This window comes from Rhineura floridana, chromosome 5, assembly GCF_030035675.1.
Source record: "Rhineura floridana isolate rRhiFlo1 chromosome 5, rRhiFlo1.hap2, whole genome shotgun sequence".
Lineage (NCBI taxonomy): Eukaryota > Metazoa > Chordata > Lepidosauria > Squamata > Rhineuridae > Rhineura > Rhineura floridana.
In genome coordinates this window covers 25,781,698-25,802,032 of record NC_084484.1, presented here as the reverse complement: position 1 = coordinate 25,802,032, position 20,335 = coordinate 25,781,698, and the positions used below count along the sequence as shown (strand labels likewise).

At 42.9% G+C, this 20,335-nt stretch overlaps 1 protein-coding gene across 6 annotated transcripts in view; it reads left to right on the top strand.

Moving 5' to 3' along the window:
• Window positions 1-6,582: 6,582 nt before the first annotated feature.
• Window positions 6,583-20,335, top strand: part of TBC1D4 (TBC1 domain family member 4) — a 130,396-nt gene continuing 116,643 nt past the window's right edge. For 2 of the 6 annotated variants that reach the window (XM_061629996.1, XM_061629995.1), the window contains exon 1: window positions 6,585-7,672. In XM_061629996.1, the coding sequence (XP_061485980.1) occupies window positions 7,232-7,672 (441 nt within the window). In that variant the 5' untranslated portion in view covers window positions 6,585-7,231. Of the gene's footprint in view, window positions 7,673-20,335 lie in introns of all 6 variants that reach the window. The other 4 variants (XM_061629998.1, XM_061629997.1, XM_061630005.1 and 1 more) reach the window with 3 other exon arrangements.

Sequence of the window (20,335 nt, the reverse complement as noted above, 5' to 3'; positions counted from 1 at the left end):
CTCAGCTGTTTTCCTCCCAGCAGTCTCTGAAACCAGAAATAACTCCTGCTTTGGGGGGAGGGATGATCGGGGAGAATTTTAGAGAATGAGATGCGAGAAGCAAAGGTAGGGACGGATTCAGCACCCCCCACCCACTTCTGCCATATAATACTTTAATTTTCACAGTCCACCCCTGCTTTAGATTAAGTGATCAAAGTAGAGTTGTGCTGCTGTAACGTCTAGTAAGCCCTTCAAGTTTTTTCCATGTTATGTTTCACTTCTAGGGCAGGATCATTGTTTCAACACTGGTAGCCTTTGCTACCAAAACACTAACATTAGTCCATCTGTCTTCCCAAGTAATTTGCAGAATTTTCCGGAGGTAGCGTTGGTGGAATCTTTCAAGAAGTTGGGAGTGGCGTTTAAATGGTCCATGTTTCACAGGCGTACAGTAAGGTCGGCAGTACAATGGCTTTGTAAATAAGCATTTTGGTCTCCCTGCAAATATCCCGATCCTCGAACACTCTACGCTTCATGCGGGAGAATGTGGCACTCGCAGAGCTCAGACAATGTTGAATTTCAGCATTGATATCAGCTTTTACAGAGAGATGGCTGCCAAGATAGGGGAAGTGATTAACGTTCTCCAGCGTCACAACATTAAGCTGGTTTGATGGTGCTACAGAGGGACTAGTTCACACCTGCTGATGAAGCACTTTGGCTTTTTTAATAAGTGAGAGCCCAAGTTTTCAATATGCTTCTGCAAAGACATTTAGGATAGTTTGAAGATCTTTCTTTGAATGTGCGGAGACTACATTATCATTGGCATATTGAAGTTCTACGACAGAGGTTGACATTACCTTACTTTTTGCTTCCAGCCTACTGAGATTACAAAGCTTTCCATCTGTTCGATATATGATTTCCACACCAGTATGAAATTTCCCCTCAATAAGGTGTAGAATCATAGCAATTAAGATAGCAAATAAGGTAGGAGCAATGACACATCCCTGTTTTACACCTGATCCGAGTCTGAATGGATCGCTCTGAAAGCCATTGTTATCCAAAATTGTCGCTGTCATGTTGTCATGAAGGAGTCACAAAATATTCACAAATTTATCAGGGCATCTAGTTTTCATAAGGATGGTCCAGAAAGCGGTTCAATTCACAGTATCAAAGGTGTTAGATCAATAAATGCCGTATATAAATGTCGATTCTGTTCCTGGCATTTTTCTTGAAGCTGTTGTGCAGTGAAGATCATATCCACTGTCCCGCTGGAAGGGTGGAAACCATTTTGAGGTTCGGGGAGGACATCCTCTGAGATTGGTAGGAAGCAATCTGCAAGGATCCTTGCAAGGATTTTACCTGCAGTAGCAAGAAGAGAGATACCTCAATAGTTCCCACAATCTGTTCTATCTCCCTTCTTAAAAAGGGTGAATTATGGCGTCCCTAATGTCTTCCGGGATTTCCTCCCTCATCCAGATTTTTTTGATGAGCTTATGAAGTTGTTGTGTAAGTTCAGGCCCACCTTCTTTAAAGACTTCAGCAGGAATCCCATCAGGACCACTAGCTTTGTTATTCTTCATGGCTTTACTGACTTCATCCAAATTAGGGGATACTGCAAACTCAATCTCTAGTTTGTTGTTGTGGGATTTGCGAGAAGACCTCACCAGCCACAATAGTTAAGATTAAGGAGGTCATGGTAATGCAGTTTCCAGCACAGTGCAATAGACTATCCTTACGAAGGTTGGTACCATCCATAGAACGTAAGGGATTTGTACCGTAATTTGTTGGTCCATAGATGGCCTTTGTGGCATTAAAAAAGCCGCATGCATCGTGAGCATCTGCAAAGTGCTGGATTTCTTGAGCTTTCTTTATCCACCAGGCGTTCTTAAGTTCTCTAGTTCTTCTTTGGACATCAGCCTTTGCACTGGCATATATTTTTTTCTTAGCAGCACAGTTAATGTCTTTCTGCCATATCTGGAAGGCTTTCCTTTTCTTGTCAATGATATGTTCAATCTCATTATCATTCTCATCAAACCATTCCTGATGTTTCTTAGTTTGGTATCCAATAGTTTGTTCACATGCTGCAGTAATGGATGTCTTTAGTTTAATCCAGTGTTCCTCAACATTTTCAGGGAGTTCCGTCGGTAGATGTTTCTTGAGAGTTGTTTGAAAGCAAGCTCAGTTAATAGGATCTTGAAGGGCATGGATGTTCATTTTATGCCTTTGTTTTCTTCCTTGGAGCCTGCGTTGAGGAACAGTATTAATGGCCATTGTGGATCGAATGAATCGGTGATCTGTCCAGCAGTCATCAGCACTTGTCATGGCCCTAGTGAGGAGAACATCACGACGATCTCTGGCACAGACAATTAAGTAATCCAGGAGATCCCAGTGTTTTGACCGAGGGTGCTTCCATGATGTTTTAAATTTATTTTTCTGGTGAAAGTGTGTTTGTAATAACAAGATTATGCTCTGCACATTTAGTCAGAAGTAGAATTCCATTCAGGTTGCTATTGCCAACTCCTTTCCCAATGGTTTCTGGCCATAAATCAAAATCATGCCCAACTCTTGCATTGAAATCACCCAAGAGGATAATTTTATCCTCCTTAGGTATCTCTGATAAGATGGTGTCCAGCGGGTTATAAAATTTTTCCTCAATGTCTTCATCACCATCTAACGTTGGTGCATAAGCAGTTAGAATAGTTGCCTGCTGGTTTTTGGCAAGTTTTGACCGGAGAGTTGAGAGTCGTTCATTAAGGCCAATAGGGACTTCTGACAAGAGCTTCACAAGATTATTTTTAATAGCAAAGCCTACTCCATGTGTTCGTCATTCTTCTTCAGGCAGTCCTTTCCAGAAGAAGATATAACCTTTTTCTTCCTTCAGTTGTCCTTCTACTTTTTGAGTTTCTTGGAGCACTGCTATGTCAATATTAAAATGTCTCAACTCCCTTGTGATGATGGCAGTCCTGTGTTCAGGACGTTCACTATCTGTATTGTCCAGCAATGTCCATATATTCCATGTTCCAAAGTTCAATTGTCTTTTGCAACTGCTAAGTGGTGACCCCACTAGATGTGATAATCCAGTCAGGGAGAGAGATGAGGCAGACTATGTTAAGGGCACCTTTTCTAATCCCCTCCCCATATGGGGTGAGCAGAGTGGATCCTGAGTAGGACTGCTCAGTCGTGGATTTATCTGCCGAACTACTCAACTGCCTCGGTCCTTGAGCCAGGACGATTGAGTCTGTATCCACTGCCCACGTGCCATGACTAGGGGCTTCCACATTTCAGTCCTGCCCCCGTCGCCATTCGACTTTTGGTTTGGTTTGGTTGGAAGACACTTGTGCGTGAATTTGTTTTATGTGGGGAGATCGGCGCACAACGATCAACACACAATCTTGACAGAAAAAGGCTTTGATCCAATGGCATGAATACCACAAGGATTGGAAGTCTTTTATCTGCTGCAGACTTCATCCGCCTTCACAGCCCTTGTAACATACACATTGTTCTCCTCCACCTGTTCTGCCTTTGAGGACATTCTTGGACCGTTTTGTCTGGTTCCTCTCCCTTAATTTTACCGCTGTGGGTGACCCTGCTGGGAGTACATGACTCCCAATGGCATCGCTCATAGGGTTCATTGGAACACACAAACCCACTCACCACTACAAGGTGATGATCCAGTGAGGGGTCCACCTGCTCCACACCTGACATCATATATGATGTAATGATGGTGGCCGTGATTTGGGGAAAACATGCCTCACAAGCCAAATATGACCCATAGGTTGGAGGCTGCCCACCCCTGCAATGAAGAGTAGTTAAGATATGGATGCAATGCTACACTACACATAATTAAACAATGGAACAGAAAGCTTCTGATGTCTTTGTGGCTGCACCAGAGGAGGGGAGGGGAAGAGTCAAGCCCAAGGTCAATAGCAATCGAAATGAGGCAAACAGCTGTCAGACCTGTTAGCTACACTACCCATTTAAAGTGGTTTAATTGTTGTAGCATGATCCAAAGACTTGATGAACTTAGTTTTGTGATAATGCTAGGAATACTTGGTTTGAGATTTCTTAGACCTTAGTCTAATTTTCCTTTGTTGGGGGCTATGTTCATTAAACTTCTATATTACTCATTAAAATATATGGCTAGAGCCCATACAAAACAGTTATTCTGCACCCTTACAGGAATTCTATTGCTGCAACATACTCACAACTGAATGGTAAACAGATTACTTTTTCCTGGAGTTCCGGTCCACAAAAGCAACAATAAATATTTTTCAGTGCAATCCTATACATGTTTATTCAGAAGTAAGCCACACTGAGTTCAGTGGGACTTATGCCAAGGGGGAAGGTTTGGAACCTCAGGCCTGGGGGCTGAATGTGGCCCTTGAAGTCTCTTTATCTGGCCCTTGATTCTCTCCCCAGACCAGTTCCTTCCCGTTAGACTCTCAATGTAATCTTGAACTCCGATAATGTGTCTTGCTTCCCTGGATGGATGACAAAGAGGGGTGTGTGAGTGTGGGTGGAAACTATCCTACTGTACAAAGGTAGATTTTACATTAATTACTCCCAACACTTTTGTCCCTGCTCTGCCTAGCACTTTGATGTAACCTCTAGACCAGGGGTGGCCACTCCATGGCTCTCCAGATGCTGCTGAACTACAGCTCCCATCAGTCTCAGCCAACACAGCTCATGGTCAGGGATGATGGGAGCTGTAGTCCAGCAGCATCTGGAGAGCCACGGAGTAGCCACCCCTGCTCTAGACTGTTGCCTAGAAGGAATATGGCCTTTGAGCTGTACAAGGTAACCCATTCTTGGTGCATAGGATGTATCTCAGTCTTTAATGTGCCACTCACCTACAGCTGAATAACACAGTTCCCCCTCTGGAAATGTTCTGTTGTGAATTTGGGGTTTGGAATGGATGATCCCTGTGAGTTCCCTTCCAGCCTCTGATTTGGAATCCTGTGCCTTGGGGGAGGGGATGGCTCTGCTGGCTAGATGAGTTTCTTTTGTTAAGCTAATAGAGTGGCCAGGTTGCTAATGGGTCTTTCAAGTGCCCAGCAACTGGTGAATGGGCCAGGAAGATCCTTTTGTCATTTAAACTCTGCAGGAGAGCCTCCCCCACCCCTTCCTGGCAGCTAGCAGAGGTTTATGCTTTGAGTCTGGAGAAAGGCTGGGAGCTAGAGGCAGGCAGAGAGGCTATCCCTCTGCACCATGGCTTTAGGATGCCTCCGCAACCCAGATGGAAAAGCTGGATATTGGACTGCTGATGCCTTGAACTCCCCTCCATCTCAAGCTCAGGTTGGAATGTGTGTAAATAAATAAACCATATTTCATAAAGACACTGCAGTCTCCACTGACCTTCTTCCTAAAGGAAACCAAACCCTGGATGAGCGCAGGGACCCCTGAAATCTCACTGCTTGAGGATTGGGGAGGCGCACAACAGTTTTATAGATTTTTTGGAGCGGGGGATAGGCAGCTATAAAACCTTAAAATGTGATGGTTTGGGGTGGAGGGAGAGACAACTCTTTCTAGGTATGATTAGACCAGCACACCAGATAATTCACTATCTAGCATGCAACTAAGTTAAGTCTGGCAGAGTTAAATCTGGCTTCTCTTATCCCCAATAACCTTGACATTCTCTGCAAGATCTTAAGTATGTTTATTTTGTATGTAAACCCCAATGACTTCAGCCCAATGGGACTTTTCATATTGTGGCTTAAAGGTAAAGGTGTCCCCGCAGTCGTAGTGCGAGTCGTTTCAGACTCTTAGGGTGACGTCTTGCGACGTTTTAGTAGGCAGACCGTATATATGGGGTGTGATTGCCAGTTCCTTCCCGGCCTTTCTTTACCCCCCAGCATATACCGGGTACTCATTTTACCGACCATGGATAGATGGAAGGCTGAGTGGACCTCGACCCCTTTTACCGGAGATTCGCCTTTCTCCTTCCGTTGGAAAAGAACCCTGGCTGTGAGCAGAGCTTCGGCTGCGTTACCGTCGCTTACCACTCTGTGCCACGGAAGTCACAATAAATCTGCTACTCTAACGCCCTTCCAAACTGTTTGTTGTCCCCCCCCCCCCAAATAACAGTAGTCCTCCTTCGACGGAGCTTATTTCGAAGCAAGCAGGTTTGCAATCCCACGCAAAAAACTGCACTTAACTCCGCGGGACTTGGGAGGAAACCTGCCTAAGTCACTGCTGTGTAAGGCTTCGACCCTATACATGTCTCTTTGGAAGTTAATCCTACGGAATCCAATACAACTTAAATCTTCCAAATAAATAAGTCTAGAATTGCTCTTGTTTAACACTCAAACTTTCCACTGGTAGATCCTGCTGCCGACAGCGACGAAGCGAGAGCACACGGAACAAGGAAGGGGGTGTGAATAAAGTGGGCCTTCCCGTTCCTTCCTCCCATTGGCCGTTGAGCATGTGCGGGCCGAGGCACACATGCTCACTGGCGCTGCCCGCAGAGGATGCGCAGACGGGGAAATGGAAAGTAGCTTCGCCTGGACTGGAGCCAGGCTTGACTTTGGCAGCAGCAGCAGCAACAGCAGCGGTTTCGGGGTGGGGAGGGAGAGACTCAAGAAGGGAGGTACGCCTCGCTTTGTTTTGACTGTCGGGAAAGGAGGGGGCTTTCCTTTGCCGGCTGTCTGCGGGCGAGGGCGGGCCAGCTAAGCAGCCTGCCTCCCAGTCCCGTAGTTTTTTGCCTCCCCACCCCTCGCTCCACGAAGGCGGGAGAAGCAAGCCCTTGCTTCTATCTCACTGGCGCTGCCCGCCTGGATGGGCGGGCGCAGGAGGCGGGTGTGGACTGGGACAACAGTCGCACAGCTCGAAGCAAGACGCGTAGGAGCGGAGTTAGTGCTGAGAGAGGGTCGCATCGGGGGGTTCCCTGCAGCACTTCGTAAGGACTCTGGAGCAGGGCTCAATGAACGAACGGGTACCAGCGGTGGCTCCGACAACAGACGCCGCCTCCGACGTGGTGTCTGTCTGGTTCCGGGCTGTGCGTTACAGCCGGGAATGAAATGTACCCTTGTAGCCCTAAGCCTATGCAGGTTTACTCAGAAGTAAGCCGCGCTGAGTTTAATGTGACCTATTAAGCGTGTATAGGGACTGCAGGTTTATAAGCGTGTATAGGGACTGCGCAAGACTGTAGTCCTTTGAAAGGTTGCTTGTGCTTTAAACGCCGCCAGGCCGCCTTGTGGGCTGCAAACGTGGGTCTTTCTGCCCCGGGTTGGTCCTTGCTGCTGGTCCTTCGGGCCTCATGGAGAAGCCAAAGGTCGACGAGCCGTTCTCTCACCCCTTGGAGCCCGACGCTGACCCACAAGCTGGCAAGGCGCTGGGGGAGAAGCGCTTCAAGCTGTGGTACGTGGGCTGTTCGTGCCTGGATAGGCGCACCACGCTGCCCATGCTGCCTTGGCTGATGGCGGAGATCCGACGGCGCAGCCAAAAGCAAGAGCCCAGCTCTGTGCCTGCCCGGGAAGTGGTGCTCCTGTTGGGCTCGCCTAACCTGCGCTGCATCCCATCCGCCAGCAGCGCGGCTAACCCGGCGGTGTTCATCTTCGAGCACAAGGCGCAGCACATCTCCCGTTTCATCCACAACAGCCACGACCTCACTTATTTCGCATATCTGATCAAAGCGCAGCCCGACAACCCCGAGTCCCAGATGGCCTGCCACGTCTTCAAGGCCACCGACCCTAACCAGGCAAGTCGAGGCTCGGGCGCGGGAGATAGCGAGGGCTGTGACGCTTCCTTCCGCGCCTTGTACAGCGTCTAGCGGCGCACGCTAGAGATAAACAAACGGCACGCTCGGGGTAGGGCAGCAGGTCTCGTTCTACCTCGGCGATGTTGCACACGCTCTTTCTTCTCTTGCTCCGCCACGATGCTCTTTTAGTGACGAGCATTATTTCTCAGGGTAACCTGCAACAAAGTTAAGCCTTACGAGGTCAAAGTGGTGCAAGGGACAGCTAGTTAAAATGGCGAGAGCTTGATGAAAATAAAAACACTTAGTCGCGCAGCCTAATTCTGTGAATGTTTACTCGGAAGTGAGCCTCGGTATATTCGGTGGAGTTTACTCCTAAACTAGCGTGCGTAAAATTATAACCCGACAGCATTACGGCCCTGAACAATAAACGAGAATACTTTGCGAAGAAAGCTACTCCCCATCGGGGAAACCAACGTGGTGCCTTCCAGCTGCGGTTAGACTTCAATTCCCATCAGCCCCAGATAACATGGCCAGTGAGCTGGGATGATGGGAGTGGGAGTCCAACAATGTTTGGTGGGCACTACGTTGACTTCCCCTTATGGCAACTTGGGCTATTGTAATAATTATTTCTGTGTTGTTGCTCAGTGTATTGCATTATTGTAGCAAGCCAATGAAATAGTTGAGGCAAAGGGGAGCAGCATACGGAATGGTTCAGGAGGACCAAACCTAGTAGTCTGTTCATTGCTTTACTTTTTCTCCCTCTCCTTAAATATTTAGGAGGATGGGGTGGGTGACAAAGGACAGTGGTCTCCACCATTCCTTCTGGTTTGCTTCCTGCTTACATGTCTTAGGGTGATCTGTCTGCTGTCCAGGCAGAAGATGATCTCTTACAGCTTGGGTTTCCAGCAAGGGTGGCTCACCTGCGGCTCTCCAAATGCTGGATTCCAACTCTGATCAGCCCCAGACAGCATGGACAGTGAGTCGGAGATGATGGGAGTTGTCGTCCAGCAACATCTGGAGGGCCACAGGTGAGCCACTCCTGAAGAGGAAGCCTGGTACCAATACTAACATGAGTCTTCTGGCCCTTAGATTTGACTTGTGTTGGGTGGGGGAAATGCCCAAATGACCTTGAAGTAGTGTGGATTCACAGACAGGAGTCTTATATAGCAAGAGAAGGTGTGGATGGGGTATTTCTGTCGTATCTCATAGAGTAAAATAGTATTCTAGTGAAGATGATTTGAAGGCTGCAACTCTGTGCACAATTACTTAAGAGAAAGCACCCTTGAATTCATTGGGACTTACTTCTGAGGAAACGTGCATAGAATTGGGCTGCAAATGTAATATGCAAAGACAGTCATGGACAACTAGACTCGTAAACCTTTTTGAGTCTTTAGACATCTAGCTAGTATTCCAGGATGGTAGAGATATGACTATTGTTTTCTCCAGAAGCAGCTGTGTGATCCATTGAAGTATATGCAAAAGGGAAGTTAATGTTCTGGTGAATCATGGAGGGCTTATGCATTTGCAAAGGTGTATATCCTGTTAATTTAAGAAAAACAGCTAGGTACAAACTTCACGTATGACAATGGAACTACTCTGGAAGAAGCAGTGTGGGAACTGCAGCCTGTACTTCGGTACAAAATCAGTCATGCAAGTCCTGTGACTCTGCATTAATGAAGGAACTTAATGGAGCTGTTCTTGGAATCATTTAGTGGGAGCCAAGAGTCAAAATAGGGCAGTAGGGGTAGGCCAAGAGGGAGAAGTAGGATATATATACCAGCCCTGATGTGTTTTCTAATTCATCCCGAAAAATATGTCGTCTAATTCAAAGCACATCTTTGCTTTCATTGCACCAAAAAATAATAATTCTGTTGCAGCAGAGGGGGGGTCATATTATTTTTCTCTAACAGCAGGAGTATCCATCTTTGCCGCTAAACTGTCCCTTCAAAATCAGTCTACCTCCGTGTGACACATTGTGGCCTTCTTGCCCTTAGATCTTGGTTCAAGTATAAACATATTTTTCGTCCCCACAATTACATTCTCTAAAACCTCCCCATGTTATATCTCACCACATTCAATTCACAACACAGATTTAGAGCATTTAGACAGCTGCAGCTAAGAGAAAAGCCTAAATCTGATATATGGTTATTTATAGATTGTGATAAGTACCATTTTAAAATCAGAACCCAACTAATGAAACCCTCATAACCACTGCTTCAGATGTCTGGGGAGGGGGAAGGAAACCCAGACAGGAATGATTCCCATGTGACATTTCAGTTTTGTATGATATGAAGTAGGGTGTGAGCAGGAAGTATGAGGCCCTTGACCGTCTTATTCTTCCACATTTACTGCTTTGAATGTGTGAATCAGTTCTTAGCTGATTGCCCTGAGATGTAGTGGGTGGAGTAGATGGCCTCATAGTTTGGAGTCCATGAGGTCTCCACTGTTGGAGGCCCTATGCTTCTGTATATCAGTTCTTGGGAACCACAAGCGGGGAGACAGTTGTTGCACTCAGGTCTTGCTTGCGGGCCTCTGGTTGGCCATTGTGTGAACAGAATAGTGGACTAGATGGGCCTTTGGTCTCATCCAACAGGGCTCTTCTTATGTTCTTATGCTGTATGTTGGACGTGCTCACCTTCTGGGGGAAAAAATCCATGATTTCTGAATCAGTTGCTGGGGCTGTTGCTTCAAAATGCAACCAGATAGGCAGTGTCCTGAGCTCTTGGCTTAACTTAATTTGTAATGCTGGTTCATGGTGTTGCTTCTTTCCAGTTCATACTACACTAATGTTGTGTGCAATCTGGCTGGGCTACTTCTGTGCCCTAAAACACCAATTTCACCTATCTGGAATACTCTGAAGGCTCATGCTGCAGCTCTGTGGCTGAAGCTAAGCATCTGGTCTGCCTTGATGAGTTGTCTGCATGGGAGATTATCTGGGCACCATGTGTAAGGTACTCCAATCTTCTTGAGGGGAGACCAAAGCCAATAAATAACAAACAAGTGTTTGTAAATCTAGACACTCAGTAGCCACCATTCCCTAAAAATATGGGTTCGGTGACTTCCACCTGGGCCACTTCAGAGTTCACATCTGTTGCCTAGTAAACCTTAAGTTTTGCAAATCTTTTGCCTATCAGTTCATATGGCCTGCAGTAGTTTTGCCATCACAGCATCCTGCAATCAGTATTATTTGGGGCAGGTTGAGAACAAACATGGAATGAAATCGCACATTCTCTTATAAGTTTGTTCCTCTTTAAAATTACTGAAGGGATTGGTCCTCAGTTTTCCATCCTTGCAGGCTGCCCAGGGTTTACTACTGTGAAGTAATGTGTGTTCATTTGAGTGTTCCAGAGCAGTAGTCAACTAGCTATACAGTAAGACTTTTCAAACAAACTGGCTTTTAATCCCAGTTAAAATAAAGCACCTGTCCATTCTTAGGAAAAATATTTTTAAAAATGACTGTTTCCTCTGTGTTACTTCCTTTTAAGCTCTGTTTGGAGTAGATTGTTTTGACATTTGAGCTATTTGGCTAAGTAAGTTGGGGATACTATCACTTTAAATCACAACCAGAAAAATGTTCCAAATTCTTAGTTGTCAGCATTGCATTTTGTCTACATTGTGCCTTGAACATCTTAACTTAAAAGCTAAGCACTGAGTTAAGTACATGACTAATTATCTCCTATTAAAATGAATAGACATTATCTAGACTTTTAGGTGTCCTAAAGGTGTTAAACTTTGGCTAGATTTGTGTTCCAAGGTATTTTGAAGAAAGAGCCCATTGACTCAATTGAAACCAAACTTCTGGCTTTTAGCTGTATTCTAGGTGAGTATTGGAAAGGACATACAGACACACATTTGCAATCTGCATTTTTAATATATTTTGTTTAATATGGGTGGGGTTTCTCTTTCAGAGATTTGAGAAGTGGGCCTCAAAGATGCAATGTGGCAGGTGCATTCTATAAGTTCAGAATTGCTTTGCCAGAAATGCTTTAAAGCAGGAGTTCCCAAACTGGTTCATGAACCATCAGTGGTCCATCCACAAGCTTCATTCAGATGGTCTATGGCATGTCTGCTTGACATACATTGATTTTTAATTGTATTTTACTCATTTTATTTCTTATATTGTATTTTATCGTATTACAATATAAATTCTATGGAATGCAAATTGTAATGAAATAAAAATATATAAGAAATAAAAGAAGCAATAAAAATCACACAACATCTAGCACAGCGCATTACAGTGGCTACAATAGGCAGAAAACCCATTAAGTGGTCCACCAAGACCCTCAGCAATTTTCAGGTGATCCATGGGGGAAAAGTTTGGGAATCACTGATCTAGACAATCCTGAGCAACAGTCTGACTCTGTGTAAGGCAGCTTCCTATGTTCAGTCAGTTTACCATGGCCACAGAGAGAATGCAAAAAGGACAGACTAGTTCTCAAAAGAGTGCCAGCTTTTCTTGTAGTTAAGCACGTTTTTGAACTGAAGTTTCTTCTTCAGGAAGAATCTAGAGATTATTAAAAATATAACAGTTACATGTTGATATATAAATGAATACTATTGCTTTAAAATAATTGAGACTTACACTTATTTTAAAAAGGGAGGGGAAATAACCATTGTTTAACACCGAGTGAAACAGAAAACATGGTTGGGACTTCATTTAAAAAATAAAGTTGTAAGTTCACGCTTCTTAAAACATCTGAACTTCTTGTAATAGGAAGAGATGGATATCCAATATCTAATACCCTGTTTAGTCGTATTCAGGATGATTTATGGAACCACCATGGTACAACTATAAAAGCATGAAACGTTGTGACATATCAGAATGTATAAGATAGAATACCTATCCGTTGTTGTATCAAGATATATAGCAGGGGTTCCCAAACAGTGGTCTGTGGACCACCAGTGGTCCGTGAGCTTTATTCAGGTGGTCTGTGACATGTCCGTGTTAAATATTAACATTGATTTTTAATTGTATTTTTATTGCTTTTTTAATTCATTTTATTACCATTGAATTCTATGGCATGCAAATTGTAATACAATAAAAATGCAATATAATAAATAAAAGCTGCAATAAATATACAATTAAGAATCATGCAGCATCTAGCACAATGCATTACAACTGCTACAACAAGCAGAAAAACCATTATATGGTGGGCCAAGACCATCAGCAATATTCAGGTGGTCCATGGGGGGGAAATTTGGGGAACCACTGGTTTAGTGTGATCACTATGACTAAATATTTGCTCTGAATTAATTCATTAGTTTGATTTTATACCATCTCATAACTACTTAAGCATGAGCTCTTCTTTCTTTACTATGTCTTCCAGGAACTATACATTAAATTTCCTTGTGTTGTTGTTGTTATGTGCCTTCAAGTCGATTACGACTTATGGCGACCCTATGAATCAGCAACCTCCAAGAGCATCTGTCATGAACCACCCTGCTCATATCTTGTAAGTTCAGGTCTGTGGCTTCTTTTATGGAATCAATCCATCTCTTGTTTGGTCTTCCTATTTTTCTACTCCCTGCTGTTTTTCTCAGTATTATTGTCTTTTCTTGTGAATCATGTCTTCTCATGATGTGTCCAAAGTATGATAACCTCAGTTTCATCATTTTAGCTTCTAGTGATAGGTCTGGTTTAATTTCTTCTGACACCAAATTATTTCTCTTTTTCTCAGTCCATGGTATGAGCAAAGCTCTCCTCCAACACCACATTTCAAATGAGTTGATTTTTCTCTTATCCGCCTTTTTCACTGTCCAACTTTCACATCCATACACAGAGATCAGGAATACCATGGTCTGAATGATCCTGACTTTGGTGTTTAGTGATACATCTTTGCATTTGAGGACCTTTTCTAGTTCTCTCACAGCTGCCCTACCCAGTCCTAGCCTTCTTCTGCTTTCTTGACTATTGTCTCCATTTTGGTTAATGACTGTGCCGAGGTATTGATAATCCTTGACAAGTTCAATGTCCTCATTGCCAACTGTAAAGTTGCACAAATCTTCTGTTGTCATTACTTTAGTCTTCTTGACGTTCAGCTGTAGTCCTGCTTTTGTGCTTTCCTCTTTAACTTTCATCAGCATTCATTTCAAATCATTACTGGCTTCTGCTAAGAGTATGGTATTGTCTGCATATCTTAAATTATTGATGTTTCTCCCTCCAATTTTCACACCTCCTTCATCTTGGTCCAATCCCGCTTTCCGTATGATAAATTTCCTTGTACAGCATATTAATTTTGCCCAGTATACAGCTGCATATCTTCACATATCTCCTGTGAGGATATTTTGTGCCAAGCAAGCATTCATGCCATATGACTGACCCATTAAGATGCTGTGTTTGACTATAAATAGATAACTAATTGTAGCTAGGGGCAGGTCTGTCAAAAGTTTGCTTTTTAAATAATAAGTTCACCTAGGAGATCTTTGAGCTGTAGAACCACCCACATAGATTGTAATCTACCATCACAACAATTCACAGTAGAATTATTAACTGTTCTGGTGTAGTTAGAGACAATTTCCTTGTCCAAAAGTGATAAGAAAGATTTGGCTGCAGAGGCTGTTACTTTACAACTGTAACTTCTACAGTATTTTCAGGTGTTATTATTTTCTTGGAGCCAAATTACTTATAGCTGTCAAGGGGAGCCTCTCCATGTCAAGTTCTCTCCTGCCGTAATGCGTAGTTCCAGGTACCTGTAGTGTGATATTCACCTTGTTGATATGTAACAGTAAGGCCTGGTAAGAAACAAAACTATGGCTTACCACAACTGAACAGCACACTAGCGCCCACTGCTCAACTTCGCTGTCCTTCTCCAGAGCCCTTCCCAGAGCTTGGTGCAGCTGACTTAGCATGACATGCGAAAAAGTGCTTGTGGTTGGTTTCTCTCCACACAAACAGCAAGCAAAAGCCAAGGTTTGTTCTTGGCGATATCAGTTCATGCTTTGTGTGGAGAGAGACCAACCATGAATACTGGTTTGCATGTAACATTAAGCCTGCTGCTCTGTGGTTTTTTCCTCCTTTGGTCAAGGAGAAGCAAACTGGATGTGGTTGTGCAGCCAGCACCAGGATGCTGCTTGTTCATGGTAAGCTGTAGTTTATTTCAGATAATGGCTTACCATAGTGTGAACCAGAGCAATGTCATGCCATGTATTTACACCATTGACTGCTAATGGCAGGATAGGGAACAAATAACATGCCAAAAGTTATGCTGCACATTATGGGGAAAGGGGGAAGAACTCAACATGAGGAGGCCAGCTTCAGCAGCCAGTATCGAGCTGCTATAATCCATAGTTTGACACACACACACCCCATTGGCTAATTGGATGGATTGTTTATGGACCCTTGAATTTAATCTTTCTTTATCCTTTTAAGCTTTGACTTAATAATAATTAATAATACAAATCTGTGCTGTTTGGCAATAGCTGAAGCTCTTTTAGGGGTTGGCATGGAGAGTGGGGGAAGAACCTTTTAAGCTCAGGTGAGGAACTAGGACAACTGAGTAGATAACCTGATATTTCTTTCATGCCTATACACACAAGCTAGATTTTTGAGAAGCAGTCTTCTCTAGGCTTCACAGGGTTGGGATACTTACCTATGTAGAATAGTTAAAGACATATGTGGATTATACTGTAAACCACCCAGAGAGCTTTGGCTATGGGGCAGTATACAAGTACAATAAATAAACTAACTAACTAACTCATGCATTTTGCCTGTTTTAACTGACTAGTTGTTTTATTTAAAATATTTATGCCCTGGCCGCTTTAAAATCAAGGGAGACTTCCAACATGATACATGTAAAAATGTCCATGAAAACTGCTATTATGAAAACAACTTGCAAAAAAGTCAGATAAAAATTCCAGAACTTTAAACCAATTAATGATACTATTGCAGGAGGTTTCTGAGAACAGCTTCAGAAATATGTGAAAGGCACAGAAATTCTGTCTTTTATATTACAGGGGCAAATAAGTTTGTAGAGATGTGCTAGGTTAAGTACTGTGTTCTAGTTCATTCCCCCCCCTTACTTTCCCTTGTGCAAGCTAAATGGCAGAAAAGCAATATCATTTCTGAGGAATAGATGAAGAACAAACCTTCATCAAAAACATGTATTTTTTGTTTGTTTCCTTCATGAAATGAAGAGTAAAAAGTCCAGTTTTCTCACACGGAGCACTTGCAATAGAGGCTAAGAGTCTTCAGCAAGGTTCTCCTTGTATAACTCATTTTGATGGCAGCAAGGCTTTGTGTAGGACTGAGATCTGCCAGGCTGCCCATCACATCAGTTTCCTGGAACCCTGCCATGAGCCTGGGAGGGAATATTTCTGTATTAGGATGTACTGGGTGTGGGTTTTGTCCTCTGGTTGGGGCATGTTATAGGAGGGGGGAAATAATGGCTTTCAGTAGTTGTGCAGAATTAACTAGCAATACAGACCCAGGATATTGGTGTGTGTGTGTAAGTAGATGAACTTTGCATTCTGAATACAGTTCCTGGAAGCTCTTGGAAGTGTTACTTCCAAATCAAAGCCTGAAGAAGCTACGGAACTACTATATCTCAACATTCGAGTCCATGGTCTGGTTGTCTTGCTGGATGCTGCTTCATTGTGAAGCAGACTTCGCACCCCACATTTTGATGGTTGGGGTTTCAGTACTGAAGGGCTCCTAAAATGTGCATTCTGGGGAGAGACAGGTGAGGGCACCTCTAATCTCTCACTAGCACTAGCAAGAAGTGCTGCTGCTTCTGAATGATTTGGAAGGTCAGCATGATGTCAGGGAAGAGGATCTGGCCCGTGTGAGGGGAAAGAGGGTTGGCTGATGCTAACCACAAAATTTGGCTGACTACAAAGGCTATCTAAAATCTGTGGATCCACCAAGTAGGCCAGGAATGGGGAACCTGTGGCTTTCCAGACATTGTTGGGCTCCAATTCCCATCAGCCCCAGCCAGCATGGACAATAGGCAAGGATAATTAGCATTGTAGTCCAAGGACATCTGCAGGGAGACAGGTTCCCATAAATGTCAATGTAAGCTTTCTAGGTGGTATGGAGATACCTTAACTATTTTGGGATACATTTGTGTGATTCATTTTTAGAGAAGTAAAAATACCATGTTTGGGGGTTTCTCAAGCTCTTAAGTCTTTTCGAATACATCTGAGGAAGGAAGTTCCCTTAAAAAAAAAAAATCAACACCACAGTCTCTAAGAATCAGTAAATGGGGCCCGCAAGTCTTCTTTATATAATATTAACAAGAAGGGAACTGCTTCAAAGTGAATGTAATTTTAGCTTGACAACTTTTGGCTTAATTTATGTCTTTAGAATAGTTTTCCTTATAGAGATTATGATTTGTAAGTGGAAAGAGTGACAGCTTTTAACCACGTATTAAAAGCACTCGCAAAACTAAAGGTTTTTATTTTCTTTCTTTCTGGCTACAAAGAAGACTGTAAAGACAGTGCCTTAAAAACACAAAATCTGGTCACTGTAAAGAGACATGTAAACCTGTAAACCTCGTTTTTTTTTCTTTTAGGATGAACATTAAAACTAATGTTGTTTTCCTTTGGCAATTCTAATAGTAATCGTGTTCCTTCTGCAAAACCAGCTTTAAGGGGGACGATACAGATTACTCTGGGCTCAGGGTAACTTGTATTCTCAAACAAAAATCTTTGGGTAGAGCTTCATTTTCAGATGCAGCATACTCTACACTTATTTTTGCAGTGAGCTATAGAGTAGCTGAACCACTTTCCTCAGCATCAGCAGTGCAACTTAAGGGAAATGGGAGCAGCTAATTCTCAGTAGACTTATGTGGTAAGTGTTTAGCACAAGACAATGCCTGGAATATTGTAGGAGGAGGCAGGAATAAAAATTAGTGTGATCACAACTTGTCAAAAGGACAACAGTGGTAATATTAAGCCAATGTAGTGTGCTATAACAACATGTACAGGAGAAGTTGCAACTGCAAACTATAATCTAAAACTTATATCTAAAAGGCTTCTTCTGTAAAGGTTTTTCTTTAGTTCCTGATCTATAGCTGGGGGAGAGAGGATGGGTTTGGGCACTGGCCGTCCCTCAAAGTGGACAGCTGGCAAATTCCATTATTACAGCTACCTTTCTTGGATGGGCAAGAAATTCAATTCACATTTCAAGCTGAATCCATCAAATTCACACTTTCGAAAACAATAAGAGAACTGCAATGCAGCCATCCTTCGAAATTCACACATACTCACATTTTGCAAAAGTTGGCCAGCCAAAAAACAATGTTTACAAAAATGCATCTGTGGATGGAAAGTCTGCATAAAAATGAATATATAAATGAAAATAACATACAAAAATGCATTATATAACAAGAAATTACTTGCAAAAGCATGTACATTAGTCAAAATTGCCTACAAAAATATGTTTGTTAGAATTTGCATTAAAATGCTGGAGAATTTTCATGAGTTTTTTCAAACAAAAGTTCTCAAATTGCTGTAGAAATACGGAGAACTGAATTTAAGATTGGAAAAATGAGCAACGGAGAGAACCAAAATGAACAGATTTTGTTATCCCTGTCTTCCACGTACCTTTCAGCTCCTGAAATGGCAACTGAGGAACCAGCAGGTAATTGGATTTGGCCTCGAGGGCTTCAGAACCTAATCTGTATTTTTACAGTTCCTGACATGTATTATGTCTTAGAATCTAAAGCTGAAACCTGAGTGTGGATCATTATGTAGCCAAAAACTGCACCATCCATGCTCAAGACAGAGTTAACAGCAAGCTTAGGAAACAACAAAGTTTGCAGAGGAAAAAAGGTAAGGAGGACCCTCCCCCCCAAAACATGACTGACCATACTCACTAGACATGGAATGCTGACTGAGTATTATGAGGAGAGAGAATGAAATGGGGATTCCTGAAGAAGCTGGCTGGAATCCTGATCAGGAGCTGTAACATTTTGTTGCAGGACCCACTTCTGCTATATCTGATTGGACTATGCTGTTGGTGTTTTAGTAAAACACATTTTGAAAGTTGGTGTGCTATGTGTTGATCTAATTTTAAATTTACGTACAATGCTATAATACAGTATCTCTAGTGACCTGATTGGCTTGATTTGACAGACTCGCCTTACATGGTGCTGGTCCCTGTCCTTTCAGCTTCTATAGACTTTCATGTCTGTATCTTTTACTGTGATTGGGTATATATTTTGCATTTGATTGCAGGTGACAGCAGACACATTAGCAATCAATCAAGTTGCAAGTGTTGCATTGTTTTCTATACGGAATAATTCTACTAAGTACTTGGGATGACCACTTTTATTTATTAAATTTATACCCCATACCTATTCCAAAGGAGCCCAGGATGGCAAACATAACAGTATGAAAACAATATGCTTAAAACTTCTAAAAACAGTTTAAAAGAGCTTTCTAAAAACGTTCTTCTAAAAACAGTTTGAAAACTCCTAAAAGCAATCAGCATAAGCACAATGTCTGGCTGTTTTGTAGAGTCCCTAGAATAAATAGCATTTCTGGACATTCAGGCTTCTGATAGACACATCTCCTAAGAGGGCCTTGGTGTGTCTCATAATTGGAGAGGTGGTCAGAGTAGGAGAGAGAAGGTGCAAGTTAGTCACTCTTGGGGAATGGCTTCACTTGCATGGGGGAAGCTGCACCACAGGGATAGGGCCATTGTCCTCAACCACTGATTTCAAACTCTGTTCAAGGGGAACCTAAAGTTATTCAATGAGAACATCAGTGAGGACAGATTGACTGCCTTGAAAAAGGGCTTATCCACCATTACCAACCTTTTCCCTCCATTGTTCATCTGCCAAGAGTGCGTTGGGTGTGTTGTAGGTCACTGAGTTCAGTGGGACCCGCTAGAACTGGTAAGTGCTCTGTGTGAAGAGGCCACATCCACACTGTACATTTAAAATACTCTTATACCACTTTAATAGTTATGGCTTTCCGCAAAGAATCCTGGGAACTATAATTTGTTAAAGGAGCTGAGAGTTCTAAGAGAGACCCCTATTCCCCTCACCGAGATGCAGTTCCCAAAGTGGTTTAACGATCAACCCCTCTTCCCAGGGAAGTGTGGGTTTTGCAGGTCTGTGAGGGGAATAGGGGGCTCCTAATAACTCTCAGCACCCTTAACAAACCGTTCTTTATAAATAAATAGAATATATATACAACAACTGCCCACACCAAGGTAGAAAGTTGGCCAATAGCAGTTACCACTTTTCCTCTAAATAACAGCTTTGATGTTCTGAGTGAAAGTGGCACACTGCTTTTGAATAGTCTTGATGCACCATTTCCCTGAGTTGCATTTTAAACATTGGTTTGAATCTTCCCTTGACTGATTATCAAAGTACTTTTGCTGAACGTTTTTAAAGCTAGTTCACATGATGAAGTTGAATTATAATGAGAGAAACAGTCATATTGGGCCTTTTAAGACGGCATAATCATTCACATGCTGTGTACCGTTTTCTGGAGTGTTATTTTAAACTTGATTGTTGTAAAGTCAATATTATCCTAACCAGATAAGAAAAGTCTGTTTCTTCATTAAAAGTGGGTGTTGGTGTAACAAAGCCAAAGCTCAACATTGATGGCTTCCACTCTGTTGACATAGTTGAGAACGTACTGTACTTTAAAATTGGGCATATGCAGTGGCATAGGGCACCGTACCAACAAAATTGCTTTCTACAGTTGGTAAAT